The sequence below is a fragment of the Tiliqua scincoides genome, chromosome 4 (genome assembly GCF_035046505.1).
Source record: "Tiliqua scincoides isolate rTilSci1 chromosome 4, rTilSci1.hap2, whole genome shotgun sequence".
Taxonomy (NCBI): domain Eukaryota; kingdom Metazoa; phylum Chordata; class Lepidosauria; order Squamata; family Scincidae; genus Tiliqua; species Tiliqua scincoides.
In genome coordinates, this window is record NC_089824.1 from 222,406,268 (window position 1) to 222,428,897 (window position 22,630).

Sequence of the window (22,630 nt, forward strand, 5' to 3'; positions counted from 1 at the left end):
TAGGTCTCAATCATGGCTTCCCTTAATTGCCTTTTCTCCATGCTAAAAAGCCTCAAATGCTATAGACTTTCCTCATAAGGAGGGTGTCCAAGCATACTGATTATTTTGGTTGCCTTCTTTTGCACCTTTTCCAGCTCTACAATATCTTTTGAGGTGTGGCAACCGGAGTGGACAGTTTCCCAATTGTGGTTCACTATAGGGTTATATATGAGCAATAAAATTTTAGCAGTCTTATAAGAACATAAGAACAGCCCCACCGGATCAGGCCATAGGCCCATCTAGTCCAGCTTCCTGTATCTCACAGCGGCCCACCAAATGCCCCAGGAGCACACCAGATAACAAGAGACCTCATCCTGGTGCCCTCCCTTGCATCTGGCATTCTGACATAGCCCAATTCTAAAATCAGGAGGTTGCACATACACATCATGGCTTGTAACCCAATAATGGATTTTTCCTCCAGAAACTTGTCCAATCCCCTTTTAAAGGGGTCCAGGCCAGATGCCATCACCACATCCTGTGGCAAGCAGTTCCACAGACCAACCACACACTGAGTAAAGAAACATTTTCTTTTGCCTGTCCTAACTCTCCCAACACTCAATCTTAGTGCATGTCCCCTGGTTCTGGTGTTATGTGAGAGTGTAAAGAGGATCTCTCTATCCACTCTGTCCATCCCCTACATAATTTTGTATGTCTCAAGTTTGACCCTTTCCTAATGATGGAGCATGGAATTTACTTTCTTTACTGCTATTGTGTACTGAGTTGATGTTTTCATTGATTTGTCCACCATGACCATCAAGATCTTTCCTAGTTCATTGCCAGCAGCTCCGACCTCATCAGTGAATACGTGAAGATGGAAGCTTTTGCCCTAATGTGCATTGCTTTTACACTTGTCAACATTGAACCACGTTTGCTGTTTTGGTGGCCATTCATCTGTTCTGGAGAGATCATTTGGAGTTCTTCACAATGTGCTTTGTTTTTAACCACCATTTAGTTTGGCGTCATCTGCAAACTTGGACACTTTGCCGTTTACCCCAGTTTCATAGCACACTATGTCTAAGTTGTTTTTATGAACAACTTAAAAAGCACTGGTCCCAAGACAGATCCATGAGGGACCCCACTTCTTATGTCCCTCCTTTGTAAAAACTGTCCGTTTACTCCTGTTTTACTTCCTGTTTTTTAATCAGTTATTGATCTGTAAAAGGACTGGTCTTTTTATTCCATGACTGCTGCATTTATTCAGAAGCCTGTATAGCCGGGGTGCCCAAACTCCGGTCCGCGGGCCACTTGCGGCCCGCTGCGGGTCCCCATCTGGCCCCCAGGGGGTCCGCTCACCTCCACTGGGCACTCGGCCCTCACCTCAGCCCGCGCTGGCCCGCCGTGCGAGCTCCACGCCTTGCTTTCCCTCGCTGCCGCTGAGCTCAGTGGCAGCGAAGGAAAGACGAGCCCAGCCGGCTTACAGGGCCTTTTATAGTAGGAAGGTAACGTGAGACTTGCAGGTCTCGCGTTACTTCCCACTATAAAAGACCTTGCGCACTTGCGCAGTAGTCTCCTTTCTTGCCCAGGGGCTGGGCTGTGCTCTGCTCTGCTCCGTTTGGCTCAGCTCCCCTCCCCTCCCCTCCTGCAACCTGAGCCAGGGGGGAGAGAGAGAGAGATCACGAGGGAAGGGAACCCAGCCCAGCTCGCAGCACGTCTCCCTCCGGAGCGAGGGAGGGCTGGTTGGCTGGCCGGCCAGGCAGGCAGCAGCAGCACATTGGCAGGCAGGTAGGCAGCCCAGGCAAACGAAGGAGGGGAGGGCGAGGGGGCAGGTGAGCAGGCGGGTATGTGAAAGTGTGGAAGATACCCCCCTCCATGTGTGTGTGTGAGTGTGTGTGTGTGTGAGAGAGAGAGAGAGAGAGAGAGATGGGATCATAAGCTGGCATGAAGATCCCCCCCTTACTAGGGTGGATGGGATCATAAACTGGATGGAATTCATTTTCGGTCTCCAATATATTCATTTATGTAAATTTATTTAAATTTGAAATGTAAATTAATTCTTTTTTTCCAGCCCCTGACACAGTGTCATTGAGATGTTGTGGCCCTCCTGCCAAAAACTTTGAGCACCCCTGCTTTATAGTAAGGGACTTGGTCAAAAGCTTTTTGAAAGTACAGTGTCAACTGGGTTATGTTTACCTGCGTGTTGGTTGACACCCTCAGAGAACTACAGAACTTAGTGAGGTGAAACATGCCTTTTCAGAAACCATGCTGGTTCTCCTTTTGCAAGGCTAGTTCTTCTAGATTCTTAATATTTCCCATCTGTCTACTTTCCTCCAGTATACCCAGAACAGGTGTTAAACTGAAAGGCCAGTAATTTTCCAGATTTCTCCATGATACTTGTTTAAAAATTTGTGTTACATTGGGCACCTTCCTATCCACTGGCATAGAGGTCAATTTAATAACAACAACAACAATAATAATAACAACAACTTTATTTTTACCCCGCCTTTCTCCCCAAAGGGACTCAAGGCGGCTTACAACAGGTTAAAACAGATTAAAAACATAATTTAAGAACAGATAAAAGCATATTAACACTTTATCATAAGCAATTTAAAGGACCGTTGCATATTTTTGTGAGATTAGCAACTTCAAATTTGAGCTCCTTAAGAACTCTTGGGTAGATATCATCTTGGGTAGATATCATCAGGCTTGTGCAGCGATGTAATACTGGGGGCGTGCTATCGTCCTCCAGACCAGAAATCGGATGGGGACCTTGCAATGAGGAAACAGATCAGGGAGGTGACAAGGAGGGACAGGGTTGTAATCATGCGGGACTTCAATTATCCTCATATTGACTGGGTCAATTTGTGTTCTGGTCACGATAAGGAAACCGGATTTTTTGACGTGCTAAATGACTGTGGCTTAGATCAGCTAGTCACGGAGCCCACCAGAGGACAGGTGACTCTGGATTTAATATTGTGCGGTACGCAGGACCTGGTTAGAGATGTAAACGTTACTGAGCCATTGGGGAACAATGATCATGCTGCGATCCGTTTTGACATGCACGTTGGGGGAAGAATACCAGGCAAATCTCTAACAAAAACCCTTGACTTCCGACGGGCGGACTTCCCTCAAATGAGGAGGCTGGTTAGAAGGAGGTTGAAAGGGAGGGTAAAAAGAGTCCAATCTCTCCAGAGTGCATGGAGGCTGCTTAAAACAACAGTAATAGAGGCCCAGCAGAGGTGTATACCGCAAAGAAAGAAGGGTTCCACTAAATCCAGGAGGGTGCCCGCATGGCTAACCAGCCAAGTTAGAGAGGCTGTGAAGGGCAAGGAAGCTTCCTTCCCTAAATGGAAGTCTTGCCCTAATGAGGAGAATAAAAAGGAACATAAACTGTGGCAAAAGAAATGTAAGAAGGTGATACTGGAGGCCAAGCGAGACTATGAGGAACGCATGGCCAGCAACATTAAGGGGAATAATAAAAGCTTCTTCAAATATGTTAGAAGCAGGAAACCCGCCAGAGAAGCGGTTGGCCCTCTGGATGGTGAGGGAGGGAAAGGGGAGATAAAAGGAGACTTAGAGATGGCAGAGAAATTAAATGAGTTCTTTGTATCTGTCTTCACGGCAGAAGACCTTGGGCAGATACCGCTGCCTGAACGGCCCCTCCTAACCGAGGAGTTAAGTCAGAGGTTAAAAGAGAAGATTTTTCAGACCTCATTGATAAATTAAAGATCAATAAGTCACCGGGCCCTGATGGCATCCACCCAAGTGTTATTAAGGAATTGAAGAATGAAGTTGCAGACTTCTTGACTAAGGTATGCAAGTTGTCCCTCAAAACGGCCATGGTGCCAGAAGATTGGAGGATAGCAAATGTCACGCCTATTTTTAAAAAGGGAAAGAGGGGGGACCCGGGAAACTATAGGCCGGTCAGCCTAACATCCATACTGGGTAAGATGGTGGAATGCCTCATCAAAGATAGGATCTCAAAACACATAGACAAACAGGCCTTGCTGAGGGAGAGTCAGCATGGCTTCTGTAAAGGTAAGTCTTGCCTCACGAACCTTATAGAATTCTTTGAAAAGGTCAACAGGCATGTGGATGCGGGACAACCCGTGGACATTATATAGCTGGACTTTCAGAAGGCGTTTGACATGGTCCCTCACCAAAGACTACTGAAAAAACTCCACAGTCAGGGAATTAGAGGACAGGTCTTCTCGTGGATTGAGAACTGGTTGGAGGCCAGGAAGCAGAGAGTGGGTGTCAATGGGCAATTTTCACAATGGAGAGAGGTGAAAAGCGGTGTGCCCCAAGGATCTGTCCTGGGACCGGTGCTTTTCAACCTCTTCATAAATGACCTGGAGACAGGGTTGAGCAGTGAAGTGGCTAAGTTTGCAGATGACACCAAACTTTTCCGAGTGGTGAAGAGCAGAAGTGATTGTGAGGAGCTCCAGAAGGATCTCTCCAGACTGGCAGAATGGGCAGCAAAATGGCAGATGCGCTTCAATGTCAGTAAGTGTAAAGTCATGCACATTGGGGCAAAAAATCAAAACTTTAGATATAGGCTGATGGGTTCTGAGCTGTCTGTGACAGATCAGGAGAGAGATCTTGGGGTGGTGGTGGACAGGTCGATGAAAGTGTCGACCCAGTGTGCAGTGGCAGTGAAGAAGGCCAGTTCTATACTTGGGATCATTAGGAAGGGTATTGAGAACAAAACAGCTAGTATTATAATGCCGTTGTACAAATCTATGGTAAGGCCACACCTGGAGTATTGTGTCCAGTTCTGGTCGCCGCATCTCAAAAAAGACATAGTGGAAATGGAAAAGGTACAAAAGAGAGCGACTAAGATGATTACGGGGCTGGGGCACCTTCCTTATGAGGAAAGGCTACGGCATTTGGGCCTCTTCAGCCTAGAAAAGAGACACCTGAGGGGGGACATGATTGAGACATACAAAATTATGCAGGGGATGGACAGAGTGGATAGGGAGATGCTCTTTACACTCTCACATAATACCAGAACCAGGGGACATCCACTGAAATTGAGTGTTGGGCGGGTTAGGACAGAAAAAAGAAAATATTTCTTTACTCAGCGTGTGGTCGGTCTGTGGAAGTCCTTGCCACAGGATGTGGTGATGGCGTCTAGCCTAGACGCCTTTAAAAGGGGATTGGACAAGTTTCTGGAGGAAAAATCCATTATGGGGTACAAGCCATGATGTGTACGCGCAACCTCCTGATTTTAGAAATGGGTTATGTCAGAATGCCAGATGCAAGGGAGGGCACCAGGATGAGGTCTCTTGTTATCTGGTGTGCTCCCTGGGGCATTGGGTGGGCCGCTGTGAGATACAGGAAGCTGGACTAGATGGGCCTATGGCCTGATCCAGTGGGGCTGTTCTTATGTTCTTATCTGGACAGTGATTTGTTAATGTTTAATTTGGCAGTGTGCTCTAGAACCTTGTCCTTTGTGTTTGACTCAGTTTGTTGGACTTCACAAAACAGAGGGCATGAAGGCGGATGCAGATATGACCGTTGTTTGTTCATCCAAGGCAGGGACAGAATAGGAGTAGGAATTGGGAGTGGAGGAATGATGGGATGTGATATTCTGTCCAGCAAAACAAGAGAATGCAGGGATAAAGGAGCAAATAAGCAGCCCATCTTGGGGACTTAATATTCTAGTAGCGTATACTACTATGCTAATGCCCAAAGACTCTGAGCAAAGATGGAGATCTGGAATATTTGGTACCTAGGGAAAACATTGATTTGATATAGTGGGCATAATGGAAACCTGGTGGAATGCAGAGAACCAGCGCAAAACCGCAATTCCAGGCTATAAACTGTATAGGAGGGAGAGGGAGGGGAGTGTTGGCGCTGGGGTGGCCATCTATGTTAAAGAAGGGGTGGAATCCAGCAAAGTAGAGATTGAAGGCGAGTTCAACATAGAATCATTGTGGGTTAAATTACTAGGCTCAAGGAGCAATGTAATAGTGGGGGTATGCTATCGTCCTCTGGACAAAAATCCTGAAGGGGACCTTGAAATGAGGAAACAGATGAGGGAGGTGTTGAGGAAAGGCAGGTTGTATTCATGGGGGACTTCAATTATCCTCACATCAACTGGACCAATTTGTTCTCTGATCACGAAAGAAAGACCGGATTTCCTGACATGCTAAATGACTGTGCTTTAGAACAACTAGTCATGGAGCCCACCAGAGGACAGGTGACTCTGGATTTAATATTGTGCGGTACGCAGGACCTGGTTAGAAATGTTAATGTTACTGAGCCATTGGGAAACAGTGACCATACTGCGATTAGTTTTGCCATGCATGTTGGGAAAAGAGTGCAAACAAATCTGACAGAAAAACCCTTGACTTTCAAAGGCCGGACTTCCCTCAAATGAGAAGACTAGTTAGAATGGCCCCTCTTGAGGAAGGATTAGGTTAAAAGAGGATAGAGATTAAAAGACAAGATGTTTCAGACCTAACTGATAAATTAAAGATCAATAAGTCACCGGGCCCTGATGGCATCCACCCAAGAGTTATTAAGGAATTGAAGAATGAAGTTGCTGATCTCTTGACTAAAATATGCAACCTGTCCCTCAAAATGGCCACAGTGCCAGAGGATTGGAGGATAGCAAATGTCATACCAATCTTTAAAAAGGAAAAGAGGGGGGACCTGGGAAACTATAGACCAATCAGCCTGACATCTATACCGGGTAAGATGGTGGAATGCCCCATCAAAGATAGAATCCCAAAACATAGACGAACAGGCCTTGCTGAGGGAGAATCAGCCTGGCTTCTGTAAGGGTAAGTCTTTCCTCGCGAACCTTTTAGAATTCTTTGAAAAGGTCAACAGGCATGTGGATGCGGGAGAACCCGTGGACATTATATATGTGAACTTTCAGAAGGCGGTCGACACGGTCCCTCACCAAAGGCTCCTGAAAAGACTCCACAGTCAAGGAATTAGAGGGCAGGTCCTCTTCTGTATTAAGAACTGGTTGAGGACCAGGAAACAGAGAGTGGGAGTCAATATTATAATGTCTTTGTTCAAATCGATGGTTAGGCCACATCTACAGTACTGTGTCCAGTTCTGGTCACCGCATCTCAAAAAGGATATAGTGGAAATGGAAAAGGTGCAGAAGAGAGCAACCAAAATGTTTACTGGACTGGGGCACCTCCCTTATGAGGAAAGGCTGTAGTGTTTGGGGCTCTTCAGTCTAGAAAAAAGGTGCCTGAGGGGGGACATGATTGAGACATACAAAATTATGCAGGGGATGAATAGGGTGGATAGAGAGGTTCTCTTTTCCCTCTTGCACCAGAACCAGGGAACATCCACTAAGATTGAGTGTTGGGAGACTTAGGACAACCAGAAGAAAATGTTTCTTTACCCAACATGTAATTAGTCTGTGGAACTCCTTGCTGCAGAAAGTTGATGGATCTGGCCTAGATGCTTTTAAAAGGGGATTGGACAAATTTCTGGAGGAAAAGTCCATCATGGGTTACAAGTCATGATAGATATGTGCAAGCTCCTGATTTTAGAAGTAGGCTACTAACTTGCTGAGTATGTGTCTTGCTGTCTTGCGTGCTTCCTCGGGCATTTGATGGCCCACTGTAAAATTCAGGAAGCTGGGCTAGATGGACCTTTGGCATAATCCATTGGGGCTCTTCTTATGTTCTCTGCAATCTCCTGTTCCCTTCAACCTTCACTTGTTATCTAATGATCCAGCCACCTTTCTGACAGATTTTCTGCTTTTGATGTGTTCAAAGAAGTTTTTATTGTTTGCTTTTGGCCCTGCACTCCTTTTATAATCTTTTTGTGTGCCTCATCTGCTCAAATTTCTTTTATAGTTTTTTGTTATGTTCCTTCTTGTTTTCCTCATTTTGCAAGACTTCAGTTTTCTGAAGGAAACTTTCTCTTGTATTCTAGCTTCCTTGCCTTCAACTGTGAGTCATGCTGGCTGCCCCCTGGAGTTAGTAGTGATTTTCCTTCTGAATGGTATAGATTCATGTTGAGCTTTTGAGTATTGTGGTTTTAAATATACCACACAACTGTGGTTCTGTACACATTTGAGGGACTTGCCCTTTTTGCCTTTCCCTCTTAGCTTCTTTTTAGAAGTCCTGTCTACCTAGCCCTAAAGTATCATGAAAATGTGCTGGGATCCAACCCATGTGTGAAATAGAGGACTATAAGAGTATAACTTGTTCAAAAGGAACAGACTAAAGGGAGGGGAGTTGCATTCTGCATAAATGTGTAAACCTAAACAGAAATCCAGGTATTTAAACATGGAAGCCTCTGCATAATCCTGTAGAACAGTGGTTCTCACACATTCAGCACCGCGACCCACTTTTTAGAATGAGAATCTTTCAGGATCCGCCAGGCATGATGTCGTGACCGGAAGCAACATCATCAAGCAGGAAAATTTTTAACAATCCTAGCCTGCAATCCTGCCCACACTTACCCAGGAGTAAGTCCCATTGACTACCACTGTTAAAACAGTACACATAGTAGCTTGTTCAAAGTACAGACCTGTACCATTTCTCCAAATGCAGTCACATACCATGGTAGCATCAAGTCTAATATATTAAAAATAAAATATTGAAATGAATAGGGACCCACTTGAAATGGGCTTGCAACCCACCTAGTGGGTTCCAACCCACGGTTTGAGAAACACTGCTAGAGAGTTCTTATGTCAGAGAAAATGGTTTGATTTGTGCTTCAAAAGTACTGTTCCCATAACTTCTACGCTCTTTCTTTTCCTTGTTCTAAATATCTTGTCTGCTACTTGGGATTTGAGCATTTTGTGTTAATTCCGCTCTGTGTTCCTATTTCTTTTCATGGCTGTCTCTTTGCTTTCCACACCCTCTTGTTGAAACTGGCATTGCTGTGGGACTGTTGCGTGTCCCTAGAATGTAAATGGCTTCTCAAAAGAATAGTCTTTCTGCAGAACTTAATATAGTGATTTAAATGTTTTTCCTGCATGGCTGTGTAGATCACAAGCCAAAGAATATTAACTGAGCTGATAGTTCTGTAGAAGTGGTAAGGAGTGGCGCCTTTCTACTAAATAATTTTATTTGCTAATTTGCAAGAGATATCTTGAAGCTCAATGGTTTCTCAGGGCGCACTTTTCCCTTTTCGGTGCTATAACTTTTCTATAGTGTTTCTCTGTAAAAGGGGACTCCGAGGAGAACTCTTTATCCATACATAGTGTGTTCACTATGTCGTTCACGGGTGTCATTGTTTTGTAATCCATTTAAACATCTTCAGGTTCTTGTCCTTCTGCCCAACATTTAGCAGACCAAAAGAGGCTGTCCTGTATTTCCATCTTTCTTCTTGGTATTCTGAAAGAAAAAGTTCTAACACTTCTGCCATATGAAATCATAGTTGTGTAAACACACACACACAGTGAATAAAAGTGGTGAATAAATGTCTCCTTCAGATAACCTGGTGTTCTTCTGCCTTTCTTTGCTTGTTTTCTGTTCCAGAAAAAGGAATTAAGATGCACATCAAGGCAGGGTTACTGTGTTCATCTGGCAAATTCAGTGGCTGTCTCTTTCAATCTGCCTCTTCCTGGCAAACATTCAGTCTGAGAAGGCGAAAGAGGGCACCTAATGATAGCAGCCTCTGTCTTTTAGGGAGAGGGAAAACTAGTGTATAGTACACAGCTTGACAAATCTTGGTCATTGTGGTGCCTAGAGAATGGCTGGGTTTTTTCCTGGAAAGTTGTCTTGCTTAAAAAAAACAAACTCTCTTTTGGCAGATGCATCGACTCCCTAAGAGATAGGTATGCACAGTGGGAAAAGAAGGCAGGTGTACTGGCTGGAGGAAGGGACTGGCTAGTGAGTGAAGGCTGCAGGCTCAGTTGTCACTGCTGCCATGGTGCTTGCTCATCCCCAGTATCGCCTTTGCTGCGTGTGTGCATACCCCCAGCCAAAAAAATGATCTTGCACCACCAATGAATGGTGTAAGTTAGATTTTAATGACATTAAGAGCCCAATCATATCCAACATTCCAACACTAATGCAGCCATGCCAGTGGGGTGTGTGCTGCATTCTGTGGTGGGGTGACAGTCTTGGAGTTCTTCTCAAGGTTAGGGAATGTTTGTTCCTTTACTTTGGAGCTGCATTGTGACTGCATTGGCACTAGAAAGTTGGATTGAGCCTTAAGACTGCTATACACATTAACTTGGAGTAAGTTCCATTGCGCTCAGTGGGCTTACTTCCAAATAGATTTGTGCTGTAAAACATTCTTGAGGAGATGGGAAGGGGTTTGTTGAACCAAAGTTGAAAACTTGCTAATGGCAGTTTTCCTGAGTTACTATTTTTAATGGTTGTGGAGAAATGGAGGCATAAACAATGTCTGGACATAATATGGCAGGCACTCCAGTGTGTCTGCACACAGTTTTCTCTTGTCTATAAAATGAAATTCTATAAAATTCTTATCCCCTATAAAATTCTTATATCCCCTATAAAATTTTATAATTTTATAAAATCCCCTATAAAATCCCCTATAAAATTCTTATCCCTGGGAGCTGGGGATAAGAATAGGCCCTCAGTTTGGCTGTACTTGTCGTAAGAGGCGACTAAACAGCCACCGGGTAGATGGGACTCGTCAGCCTGGGAAGGCAGCTCATCTGAGAGAAGGAAAACTCTGATCCCAAACCTCCACTGCCTTGTGGCTACATCCAGTTATGGAAAAGGCTTCAGGAGTCAACCTCGAGGCAAAATCCGGAGCCGGAGTCCCTGAGGCAGTTCATGGCTGAACACAGTCATGTTCTGGCAACTCCTGCGACGCCGCTGGAACCAACCGTATTGGCCTCTGCCTTTCCATTGGACAATTTCAGCGACGTGGAGAGGGGGGATTTGCATGCAGGTAACAACAGCCTATCCTCCATACCTGCTTTACCCAGGCTTCGCGCACTGGAGAGGACACTCTGTTCCAGAACCACCATTCAGAGCGTGACACCATAGTCTTCCAAGACTGAAGGATGCCTAGGATAAAATGAAGTGTTTGAGCTTGTGGATTGAATTTTCCATGTTCTTTCCCTTCAGTGGGACATCCCCTCTGGCCTGTCTGAATGCCATGCTTCACTCCAATTCAAGGGGCTGTGATGGACTTTTCTACAAACTCCCTGGCCGCATCAGCCTTTTCACACTCAAGGTAACACCAGATTTCGTTTCCTCTAGTCTAGGGATTGGGCAAAGGTTTAACTGAGTGGTAAATTTTGAATGAGCTTGGTACACAGCACATGATAATGTTTCAACTCTAGAGTTTCTTGCAAGCCAGTCTGTGAGCTTATAGGTTCAGTGCAGTGGGTTTGTCTAATTTACTCTTCAGCTTATTTAGCGGTAAGAAGCTGCATTTTCCAGTCTTCTAGGATACCCATAAAATATCATGTAGTGTTCAAGCATTAGCATGATCAGGCCTGCCAGCTTGACATACAGTTAGCTTTTGTCTGGAAACAGTCCTTGAACATCATGTTTCCATATATATCAGTTCACCAGAGTGACTGGATCAAAGCTGATATGTTTTCTGACCCTGTACCTAAGTATTGGGCATTTGTGTTTCCCCTGGTTCACCAGTGTCCCCATGAGTCTTTGGGTTTTGCTAGCTCATGAAGAAAGATTCATCGGAATCTAATTGGACTTTCTAGAAAGATGCCATGCAGTGGTCTCGGAACTTGTCTACACCGGAAGGAGAAGAATTGGATGATGCGGTGGATGCAGAAAGCAGCGGCTCCAATGAAGCCAGCACTGTGAGCGGTGATAATGATGGTAAGTGTCTTGTCTTCTCAAATCTTGACCTGCTTGTCTCTTCCGGGGATGCTGATGGTGCGACTTTTTTCCTTTCCAGTATCTTTAGATGACACCTCCTCAAATGCCTCTTGTTCTACTGAGCCTCAGAGCAGGAGTGTGCCTGCTGTCCGGGAGAGCCACAGAGCAGCTGCTCAGGTAGGAGGGAAGGCTCAGCATCTAGGCAACTGGACTGGGGAGCACAGTGTGCTGTCACAAGAGATGGTGTTTGACTCTAGAGCTTGGTGACTTCAGAAGGGGGGGGTGAGACAAATTCATGGAGAGTAAATATCCATGCCTGTTTGTCATGCTTACTGTGTGTGATTTCTAAATTCAGAGACAGTCTCCTGCTAAAGCAACATCAGGAGGGGGCTCATTGCCTTCATACTTGTGGGATTCTTGGAGGCATCTGGTGAGCCACTGTGGGAAGCTGGATTCAGTGGAACCTGACTTTGTACCCGCAAGGGCCACTCTAGCATTCTTAGTTTGGGATATTAAACTAGAAAGGGCAGAAACGTCATTTTCTTCGCTTCTCCAAATTCTAGCCTGTAGTTAGTGTCATTGGGTGCTTCATGGTATGCTCTAAATCAGGGGTGTCCAAAGTTTTTGACAGGAGGGCCACATCATCTCTCTGACACTGTGTCGGGGGCAGGGGAAAAAATAATTAATTTACATTTAAAATTTGAATTTACATAAATGAATATATTAAATATGAACTTCTATGAATGAATGAAGGTCTTGCAATAGCTCAAGGCCTATAAAAGGCCTTGCACAAAGCAAGGCTGGTCTTTCCTTTGCTGCTGCTACTGCATCACAGACGTGAAACAGCAAGCAGAGGAGGGAGCCCTCATCTCACAGCTCACGCGAGAACTGTGAGAGGTCAAACAGTTGCCCTCACACTGTGAGCAGTTGTGTCAGGCCAGTGCGGGCTCCAACAAATCTTGGAGACTGGAGGCTCCCTGAGGGCCGCATTGAGAGATCTCAAGTGGCCCCAGGGCCGGGGTTTGGGCACCCCTGCCCTAAATGAAAGGGCAACTAAAGACTCCTGATGAAGTAGAAAGGGAAAGCTGCAGTCTAAGCAGCAGGTGGATGCACTGTGGTGATTCTTACCTTCTCAAAGTTTTACTTTTAATGTGGGTCATGGGTAGAGTCCAGGGCAGAGGATCTTCAAAAGATCTTTAATGTGGCAGTACTGAGTGTCTTGTTTGGTATTTGAGCCCTCTTTTTTGCTATATGGAACTTCACATCCAGACATTTCTGAGCAAGTGCCTGTCCAGCCTTCCTTGGAAGTCTTCTCAGTTGAAGAGCTGGAGTCTTCTCCATGTATCTTTTCCACTGTTACCCTGGCCAGTATAATTGAGGACAGACTACCACAGGATTCTGTGGGATATGGAAATTAAACATAGGATGAGAAAGAGAGCTGCAGGTGTCTCCATGTTAAAACTTTCCAGCAGTTCATGTTTTCAAAGCCCTGTTGTGTATAGGTGAGACTTGAAGTGAATCAGTAAAGTTAATGTGTTTGGGAAGAGCTGTTTGTGCAGCTCTGCTCCAGGGTGGTTTCCTGACAAGATACCTGCAAGTAGGCTGCCGTGGCATTTAGCTGGCAGGGACACTGTAGCTTGATGTGCAAGCAAAGTGAAACTTCATGCCTCAGAAAAAGCTTTGTGTAAGAGAACCTACTATATCATGGAAGCAGCCAGGACTGGATTCAGGATGAGATCTGTTCTCTGGCCAATACGTTTGTGAACAAGCTTCTTGCTACCCTTCAGAATATTCTGGCCAATTCCAGGAAAGCAGCAGTGTTAAGCTTCAGTTGGCAAACTTACTCTAACCAAATGTTTGGCCTTTGTACAGGAAGTGAGACTACCTGCCTTCTCAGGCACATAGGTATTTGCCCGCCAACAGTCTCTTTTCATCTCTCTGGAATACAGGCAAGCAAGCAGAAGAAAAAGGCTGGCATGATGCTTCCCCGTGTAGTTCTGACTCCCCTCAAAGTAAATGGAGCACATATGGAAACATCACCAGGTGAGTAGAAGCACTTGCCCCCCTTTTTGTCTGACGAATCTGCCTGGCCCCTGCAGCACCAGTCCCATGTACACAAGTACTTCCGCCCTAGTCTACTACAGAGGTTTCTTTGGTATTTGTTAAATCTTTTGGTTCTCTTGACCAGGGCTGTGTATCCTGTGCAGTGCCTTGTTTGTCCAGAATGCTGCTTCCTGAGAAATGTGCTCATATATGGTTTGTGTCTCAGGCTTGAGGTTTCCATCTTCTGGTTGGCTTCCACAGTCTCCATCACAGTGAGGTTGTGTATTACCTGTCACACTGTGAAGTACTTATACCAGTGACTGAAAAATACTGGTCTAGAGTGACCCAGTGCAAATGTTGAGATCCTTACTCAGCAACGATGCTTTCTTGGGATAACTGAGCAGCTTAAACCCTCATCTTTACCTGCCTTGCAGCATTGTTGCTTGGGCAAGAAAGAGACACAAACTGGAGCAATTCATGCATTAAAGAAATTATCTTTGTACCACATAGTGTATGTTGTTTTATGTGGTGCTTGTATCTAGGGCACAGTACCAAATAGATGAAAAAGAGACCATGTTGTGACAGGCTTATCATTTAAAAGATGGGTGGTAAGGGAAGAAGCTGTTAGAGGGAGTGAGGATTAATTATTACAATTATGGGAAAAGGAGGTTTGGAAATAGAGAGGGTTAGATTCTATGCTGTGAACAGAGGTCTAATCCTTTTGTGTGTCTTCTGGCCCCTGATGGACCTTGCTTCCCTTCTCAGCAAAAACCCAGATAATGATAGAATAAGTTATTCAAACTTGAGTACTTTGTGCTAACATTATGTGGCGTTCTGACTGAAACATTTGTGGTATTTCTGCAGCATGGTGTTCACACACCCGACCTTGTGCTTACCTGATCTGAATACTGCTACTTAACTTCTTGGAAGGTTGCAGTGTCACTGGGGTTTAAGTGAGGGCCATATAGGATAGTTGATGCTGTTGCAGTACCCAGCTTGTGTGTCCAGCATTTGACTCCCTTTTTCCAGAGACTTCTTATTGTCAAATGAGGCTTCTCCTGCTCATTTGCATGGTTGTTTTTTTTTCCAGGATTCACAGGAAGACAAGCAGGTGGTGAGAGCAGCTCTTCTTCAGCCCTATGCAGCACTACTGCGCGCAACAAGACAGAAATTGCCAGGGACCCTCCACAGTTGTTCAGAGGGTTCCGGAAACCAACAGGCGGTAGGCATGGTCCTGTGTCTAGGTTGTGTATTTCTGGAAGATGGAAGAAGTCTCAGGCTATGCTTCTGAGAAATTCCATACTTTTATCTTCAAGGTGCAGGAGTGAAGGAATTACTATGCCATGCAAAAAATGTCATTAAAGTACTTCTGAAATCTTAAGTGTTCTGCCCAAGGATATAGAGAGGGGCTGCAAACTCTTCCTCCTCTGAGACCTGCATCCTGGTGTCTCCCTTGCATCTGGCATTCTGACATAGCCCATTTCTAAGATCAGGAGGTTGCACATACGCATCATGGCTTGTACCCCGTAATGGATTTTTCCTCCAGAAACTTGTCCAATCCCCTTTTAAAGGCGTCCAGGCCAGATGCCGTCACCACATCCTGTGGCAAGGAGTTCCACAGACCGACCACACGCTGAGTAAAGAAATATTTTCTTTTGTCTGTCCTAACCCTCCCAACACTCAATTTTAGTGGATGTCCCCTGGTCCGCCCCCCACTCCATTTGGTTACAAAAGTCTTGCAGGTGCCACCTTCGGGAGCACAGGGAAGAGGCCTGTTTCCTTCCAGAAGTGTCCAGTCGGCCGTCTTCCTGCTGCTGCAAGTAGCTTGTTTGCACATCTCTGCAAACGTGCTGTAGCTCCTGCCTCTATGGAGCAGGGAACTCTTTGGGTAGGAGAAGCCCTGCTTGTATGGCAGTGGTGCTTGTGTGTTTGGTATACACGTGTGTATTTCTTTTGAGATGCCCAGTCACTCGGTGTCCAGACAATTTGAAAGTGCAGTCTCTGAGCTGCCACTCTGGTGCTCCCAGGGCTGCCTCTCAGTTCTGTTGATTTTTTAGGAGCATAGAGAGTCTTCCAAGTGTTGAGGAAGTGCAACTCTGTGGAGGGAGTGTATATCTCTTTGAGTGTTAGCAGTGTTAATACTTCTGGTTTTTATGGGACTCTCTGGAAACTGCAGGACAAATGAAGAGGAACAGAGGTGACGATGTAGACTTTGAGACCCCTGGTTCCATTCTCGTCAACACAAACCTTCGAGCACTGATAAATTCCAGGACTTTCAATGTGCTGCCCTTGCACTTTCAGCAGCAGCTCTTACATCTCCTCCCTGAAGTGGACAGGCAGGTACGATCTCCCACCATCCGTGGCCTACGAGTGCTTTTGCTCCATGGTCCCACTCTCTGTGCACACTTCCCAGCCTCCTTTCCTTGTTTTCCTTAGACTGGGACGGATGGTCTGTTACGGCTCAGTGGGAGTGCTCTGAACAACGAGTTCTTCACCCATGCTGCCCAGAGTTGGAGGGAGCGACTGGCTGATGGTAGGTTTGCTGCTACTGATGCCCATGGTGGAGAAGATGCATGCCTGCTGTTTGGTAGCAAGAAGGGTTTGAATGTCCCTTTGGTAGCCAAGATTCTTTATGGCCAGCACCTATTGACAAATTTCAGAAATCGTTGCCTGAAAATACAGTTCAGGTGGAAGTTCATACACGGGCTGTTGTGGGTGTTGGGCTGGGGTGTTGCTAAATTTCTTTGTCCATTGCTAGACCATGTCCAGGTATTTATTTATAAAATGGTCACCTGGTGTGTTCAATGTGTAGACTGCAAACAGTTCATCTCAACAAGAGCTGCTTTTTCTGGTGCCAGCATCCAGCTTCCTTCTCAAGTTTCCTTTTTGTAGCTTGACCCAGTGAACTCTGATTCTGTTGTACAAGGCACAGGATTGGTTTAACATGAGGTCTATTGCAGCCCTTCTGCTCTCCCTGGTTTCTGGCACCATCTTGAAAAATTTGCGGGTAGCTCCCATTAAATTATAAAAATTGAATTGAAAGCATCAGACCTCCTTGGGGTAGATTGCTTTTGGGTGCTTGGTGTGTAACATTATTTGCTACCAACCACAGGAATTCTTGAGCATTTCTGGGGATTTGCATAGTTCACACTCCTTTCACCTCTTGTGCCCCAAATGCTAGTGCTGTACACAATAGAGGCCACTGAGCTCATTGACTTGTTTCTGAGTAAACATAGTTAGGATAGTGCTTGCAAATCAGTGGTGCTTGCAGTAATTCTGCAGGCTTTGACTGTCATAAGGGGAATTGAGTTCTCAAGGCCTGTAGCTGTCCTTTGTTTTCAGACATTCTTCAGGGAATTCTTTCCACTCACTGTGTGCTGAGAAACCTGTGTATAGTTGCCAAGAAACCTGTGTGTTGCAAAGGATTCTGGGACATGCTCTTGGGTACCCAGTTTGACCTTGCTATCTCATGCAGACTTTATGCCCCAAAGGCACACTCAATGCTCCCCTAAAGTTCTGCATCACAAGGAACATCAGTAGTGGTGGGCAAGCTCACCCTGTTATTCAGAAAAGCTCTATTAGCTTTACAAGACAACTTCTGAGTCAGAAAAGGTTTATCTTGCTAGTCATTGAAACGGCACGTCTAAATCAGCCATGCGGGCAAATAAGTAGTATGGCCCTTTAAATATTGATTCTTTAAACAGAGCACAGGGTAGCAGGATGTGATAGGAAATTCTGGTGCGGGGCTTTAGTACTTCACTTCCGCTAGGAACATAAGAGCCCTGCTGGATCAGGCCAAAGCTTTATCTAGTCCAGGGGTGTCCAGAGTTTTTGGCACGAGGGCCACATCATCTCTCTGACACTGCGTCGGGGGCCAGGGAAAGAAAGAATTCATTTAATTTAAAATTTGAATAAATTTACATAAGTTTACATAAATGAATATATTAGAGATGGAACTTCTATGAATGAATGAAGGTCTTGCAATAGCTCAAGGCCTATAAAAGGCCTTGCACAAAGCAAGGCTGGCTTTTCCTTTGCTGCCACTACTGCATCACAGACATGAAACAGCAAGCAGTGGAGGAAGCCCTAATCTCACAGCTCACGCAAAAAGGTCAAACAGTTGCCTTCACGCTGAGAGCAGTTGTGTCGGGCCAGTGTGGGCTGCTCCAAATCTCTCAATCATGTCCCCCCTCAGGAGCTTTTTTTTAGACTAAAGAATGCTATAGGCTTTCCTCATAAGGGAGGTGCCCCAGCCCAGTAATCATTTTGGTCACTCTCTTCTGCTTCTTTTTCATTTATGTGGCGACCAGAACTGAACACAATACTCCAGGTGTGGCCTTGCCATCGATTTGTACAATGGCATTATAATATTAGCCGTTTTAGTCTCAGTATCTTTTCTAATGTTCCCAAGCATGGAATGAGCTTTCTTCGCTGCTGCTGCTGCCGCCACACATTGGGTCAACACTTTCATTGAACTGTCCACCAGCCCTCCAAGATCTCTTTCCTGATCTGTCACAGACTGCTCAGAATCATTAACCTATATGTGAAGTTCTGGTTTTTTGGCCCAATATGCATTACTTAACACTTACTTACATTGAAACACTTCTGCCATTTTTCTGCCCATTCTCTCAGTTTGGAGAGATCCTTCTGGAGCTCTTCACAATCCCTTCTGGTCTTCACCACTCAGAAAAGTTTGGTGTCATCTGCAAACTTGGCCACCTCGCAGCTTAACCCAGAGGTCTCCTCTGGGTAAGCGAGCATTTATAAGCATCTGGCACTGGGGGAGATCCTACTTGAAACTGTTGTAGCTAAATAGATGATTCAGGTCTGGATGCCCCACCCTGCAGGATCCAGTAAAGGGGTTACAATATTGGTGATGCTGGTGGCGTCAATCTCACCCCTTTCTAGGCCAGATCTGCCCTCCCCCTTCTCCCCCTTTCACCCCTCCCCAACCCGTTCCGCCCTCCCGCCTTTCCCGCTGTTTTATCTTCATCCACGGGAGAGGTGCTGTGAAGCTTACATCCAGTAAGGCAAAGAACTTTTATCTTGAATTCTGAATTTGTCCCGCGATGCACTTTCCTAATGGAAGGTTTGTGGAGTTGGGATTTTTGCTTCTGCTGTCTCAGCAGCTGCAGGCTTCAGTTGGTTGATTTCTTTGCAGGCGAGTTCACTCATGAAATGCAGGTTCGCATAAGGCAGGAAATGGAGAAGGAGAAGAAAATGGAACAGTGGAAGGAGAGGTTCTTTGAGGACTACTATGGGCAAAAGTAAGCCTTGGTTTCTTTGTCACTAATAGCTGCTTTGGTGTCGTAGCCTCTGGAAGGTGGGGGAAGCAGTTCAATACCCCCATCTCAGGAACATCCCAGCTCTCCTTTTTTCAAGAGGAATCGGTTCCCAGCCCTTCCAGTTACAAAGACAGGAAAACAGGCAGTTAGTGTTTTACTCGATTGCTTAGTCAGGAGTGAACTTTCTCCCAGCCTCCAGTGCTCTGACCAGTGAGTGCAAAGGCTCTGGGATGACTGACCGCTTGTTACTATTTTTAGTTTACATTGAATTATTAACATTAGAAATTTGTACACAAACCTGTGCTTGTGAGCATGAAAACATTTACAGTTTTGGCTGTAGGCATGTTATCAACCACAGGTGTGAAGCTCTGCAGACATGAATGAGAGCTCCCATTCCTATGGCAGAAGATCCTGCAAGGGAATTGTTGGAAGGAGCATGTTGGAAGTTCCTTTAGGCAGAATTGATTCCTGTCACAACTTTGTGTGCCATTGGCACAGGCAAGGCAGAGCTTGGTTATTAGTCTCTCCCCAGATTTAGTATTGATCATACCAGGTTTTTTCTATAGAATAGTATCACTAATTCTGTCACTGCTGTGCAGGTTGGGCTTAACCAGAGAAGAGTCTCAGCCTGAAAACGCCATGCAAGATGATGCAGAGAACAGAACCGCCTCGCCTGTTCAGGAGGAGCCCACAAGGCTGCACCGTGGTCCAGTCACCCGGCAGCGAGATGGACACTTCAAGAAGCGCCCCCTTCGTTGCAGGACCCGGAGGAGCCTCTACAAATTGCGTGAGCCAGAGCAGGCAGAGGCCACCAAGGAGGTGTTGCCTGTGGAGTCCGAGTTTCCGGATGGTGGTAGAGAAGCAAAGCCAGAGATGGCCTTGAGTGAAGGGAGGCAGGCATCTCCAGAGCCAGAGACCTTGCCTGAGGCTACCAAGCTCCTGAGCAAAGTAGAAGATGGGACAGCAGCAGCAGGCAGAATTCCCAGCTTACCCCAGGAGCCCCAAGATCAGGAGTCCAAGGAGCAGAAACGAAAATGCTTTGAGCAGGCTGCCTCCGCCTCCTTTCCCGAAAAGAAGCCCCGGCTTGAAGATCGTCAGTCCTTTCGTAACACAATTGAAAGTGTTCACCCAGAAAAGCCACAGCCCACCAAAGAGGAACCCAAAGTCCCACCCATCCGGGTATGAGAGAGGCTCATAATTATCGGTTGTTTTTGGACTGTGGTGGTATTTTTCCCCAGAGCAGCCTGCAGGTGTAGTGTGGGATGAGGAATGGCATTAGGATGTCTGGAGCGACAGGGTAGGGCATCTTGATGTACTGTCCATCTTTCAGTTGTGGGTCTGTGTTAGGGTAGGAAAGTTGCTTCAGAGGCTAAGCCCGTAACTCAGTAGTAGATCCCCTGCTATGCCTGGAGAATGTCTCGGGTTCAGTCACTGGCAGCATCTTCAGGTCGGTCTGGGAAAGCTTCCTGGAACCCTAATGAGCTGATGGCTGTTACTGTAGGCATTACTGAACTACAGGGTGTCTCAAGAAAACATCTGCACGTTTGTAGCCTCAAACTTATTATGCTGTAACCCACACATATACTATAACTTACATGTATACTACAGACAATGTACACAGCAGCAGTTGCCTGACCCAGTTGATTGATTAATTGGTTAACTAATTGGACCAAGTCCTTGAAATATTCCCCAATGGCATCAATACACTGCCAGCATTGACTAAGGGATCTGCAGGCATTCATCAACTTGTGTTCTGGGATGGATCTTCACATCTCTTCAGTTACTTCTGTTAGATGTTCCAGGTTTTCTACAAGGAAGTATGTATGAATTAGAGCTCATCAAAATGTGTGTACATTGTTTTGAGACACCCTGTAGTGGTTGTCTGTACAAGTCTTACTCTGCTTGAACATGTGAAGCAAGTGAGCTAACCCTGAGGAAAGACTTCCCATTTCTCTTGTTTTGAGATTCTTTCCACAAGAGGGGAAAAAGTAAATCTCCCTTCCCTTTTGCTTTATGGAAGTTGGAACCCCATGTACAATTGTGTTTAAGGTAATTCAGCCTATAGCCACAGCACCATAAAAACCGATCCTGGCCTCAGTGTGGTCCTTCCTGGATAGGTTTGGTTTTTCTCTTGGGTGTGGTTACTCTGGTCCCAAGCTTGGTAAAGCTTCAGCCTTGAGTCTTTTGGCTATGAGAGGACTGAGTTAGAATTCTCTCCCTGAGGATATCCACACAACAGATGTATTGATAGTTGAACACTAATCCCTGTCAGGCCAGATGTATCCAGGGAGTCCCGGGCCATGGAGAATGCAATGTGCCTGCATCCTCACCTCCTTCCAGTGTTGTCCGCTTGCAAGCTGAGCTCTTCCCTCCCATTTCCTTCCTGCCTGAGCCGCTCCCCCTCCAAGGGCTCCAGGTATAGGCAGAAGGGGTGGGATCACTGGATCTCAAGGAATCCACCCAAACCTTCTCAGAGTTCTTTAAGGCAGTTCACCTGCCTCCTGGTCAAACAAGTAACACACACTCCAGCAATGAAAGTTTGTTAAGGCTTGTCCGTGTTAGTAAGTAAGAGCCACATATGGGGCTCTAAAAAGAGGGTTGCAAAGCAGTGAGTGAATACAGAACATTCAAAAGCAGCAGAAAATAGCAAGCTTGCGACTTATGCAGGTCTACATTTCCCCATTTCTTCAGTGCAGTGTTAATGTTCATTTGGACAGAGTGTCCTGCAGCATCTCAGGCATGAAGTGCACCCTGTATAACAGCCATTTTCAACCACTGTGCTGTGGCACACTGGTGTGCTGTGAGTGGTCCGCAGGTGTGCCACAGGAATTTGGGAGAAGGTGATTTATTAATATGGCCAATGGGAGATGTGAGCCCCCACTGGCAGAATGGTGTGTCTTGTCAATTGTCAAAAACCTGGTGGTGTGCCTTGAACATTTTAGTGCCTTGTCAGTGTGTCATGAGATGAAAAAGGTTGAAAATTACTGCTCTGTAAGATTACTTCCTCACTTATATAGCTAAAGCTCACGCGGGTCCACTCCAATCAAAGAAATCTAAATTCTGCTGAGTCATGAACTGACCACTCAGCTGCCGAGGCACATAGCTCAGGTGTCTGGAATAATTCCAAATTAACAGTACTGGAGACTGTATGTGCAAACCCCGTGCACATCAGAGAACAGCCACCTGTAAGTTCCTCCTTTCTGGTTCCTGGGTAGTAGTATTGTTGCCATCCTGGCATCTGATTGAGAGGCCTCCTCCTTTAGCTAAATAGACTTCTGACTCTCTTACTAACTTCAAATACTTTCACACATCATTTCAAACTGGCCCATATAACAAAAGAACTTTTCCATTTCAAGTCACCTGGATATACCCAAACAGAGCATCCCATTTCAAAGCAGCACTCCCGTTTCCATTCACTCCCCTGTGTAGATGTAACTGAAAGAAGTGGGAGGAGTCCAGCTCCGTGGCAATTTACTGAAAGCATTTAAAAGATTTATAAGCTGCCTTTCGTCTTAAATGAAGCTGCCCAAGATGGTTCGCAATATTTAAACCACAGTATATTAGATGAAA

The 22,630-nt window shown here is 45.6% G+C and overlaps 1 protein-coding gene across 1 annotated transcript in view; it reads left to right on the forward strand.

Moving 5' to 3' along the window:
- ASXL1 (ASXL transcriptional regulator 1) overlaps positions 1–22,630 on the forward strand; it is a 43,402-nt gene that overhangs the window by 13,946 nt on the left and 6,826 nt on the right. The window contains exons 3-11 of the mRNA XM_066625476.1: positions 11,010–11,118; positions 11,612–11,732; positions 11,812–11,909; positions 13,682–13,775; positions 14,866–14,997; positions 15,952–16,115; positions 16,212–16,308; positions 18,937–19,042; positions 19,660–20,239. Of these exons, the coding sequence (XP_066481573.1) occupies positions 11,010–11,118; positions 11,612–11,732; positions 11,812–11,909; positions 13,682–13,775; positions 14,866–14,997; positions 15,952–16,115; positions 16,212–16,308; positions 18,937–19,042; positions 19,660–20,239 (1,501 nt within the window). The remainder of the gene's footprint in view (positions 1–11,009; positions 11,119–11,611; positions 11,733–11,811; positions 11,910–13,681; positions 13,776–14,865; positions 14,998–15,951; positions 16,116–16,211; positions 16,309–18,936; positions 19,043–19,659; positions 20,240–22,630) is intronic.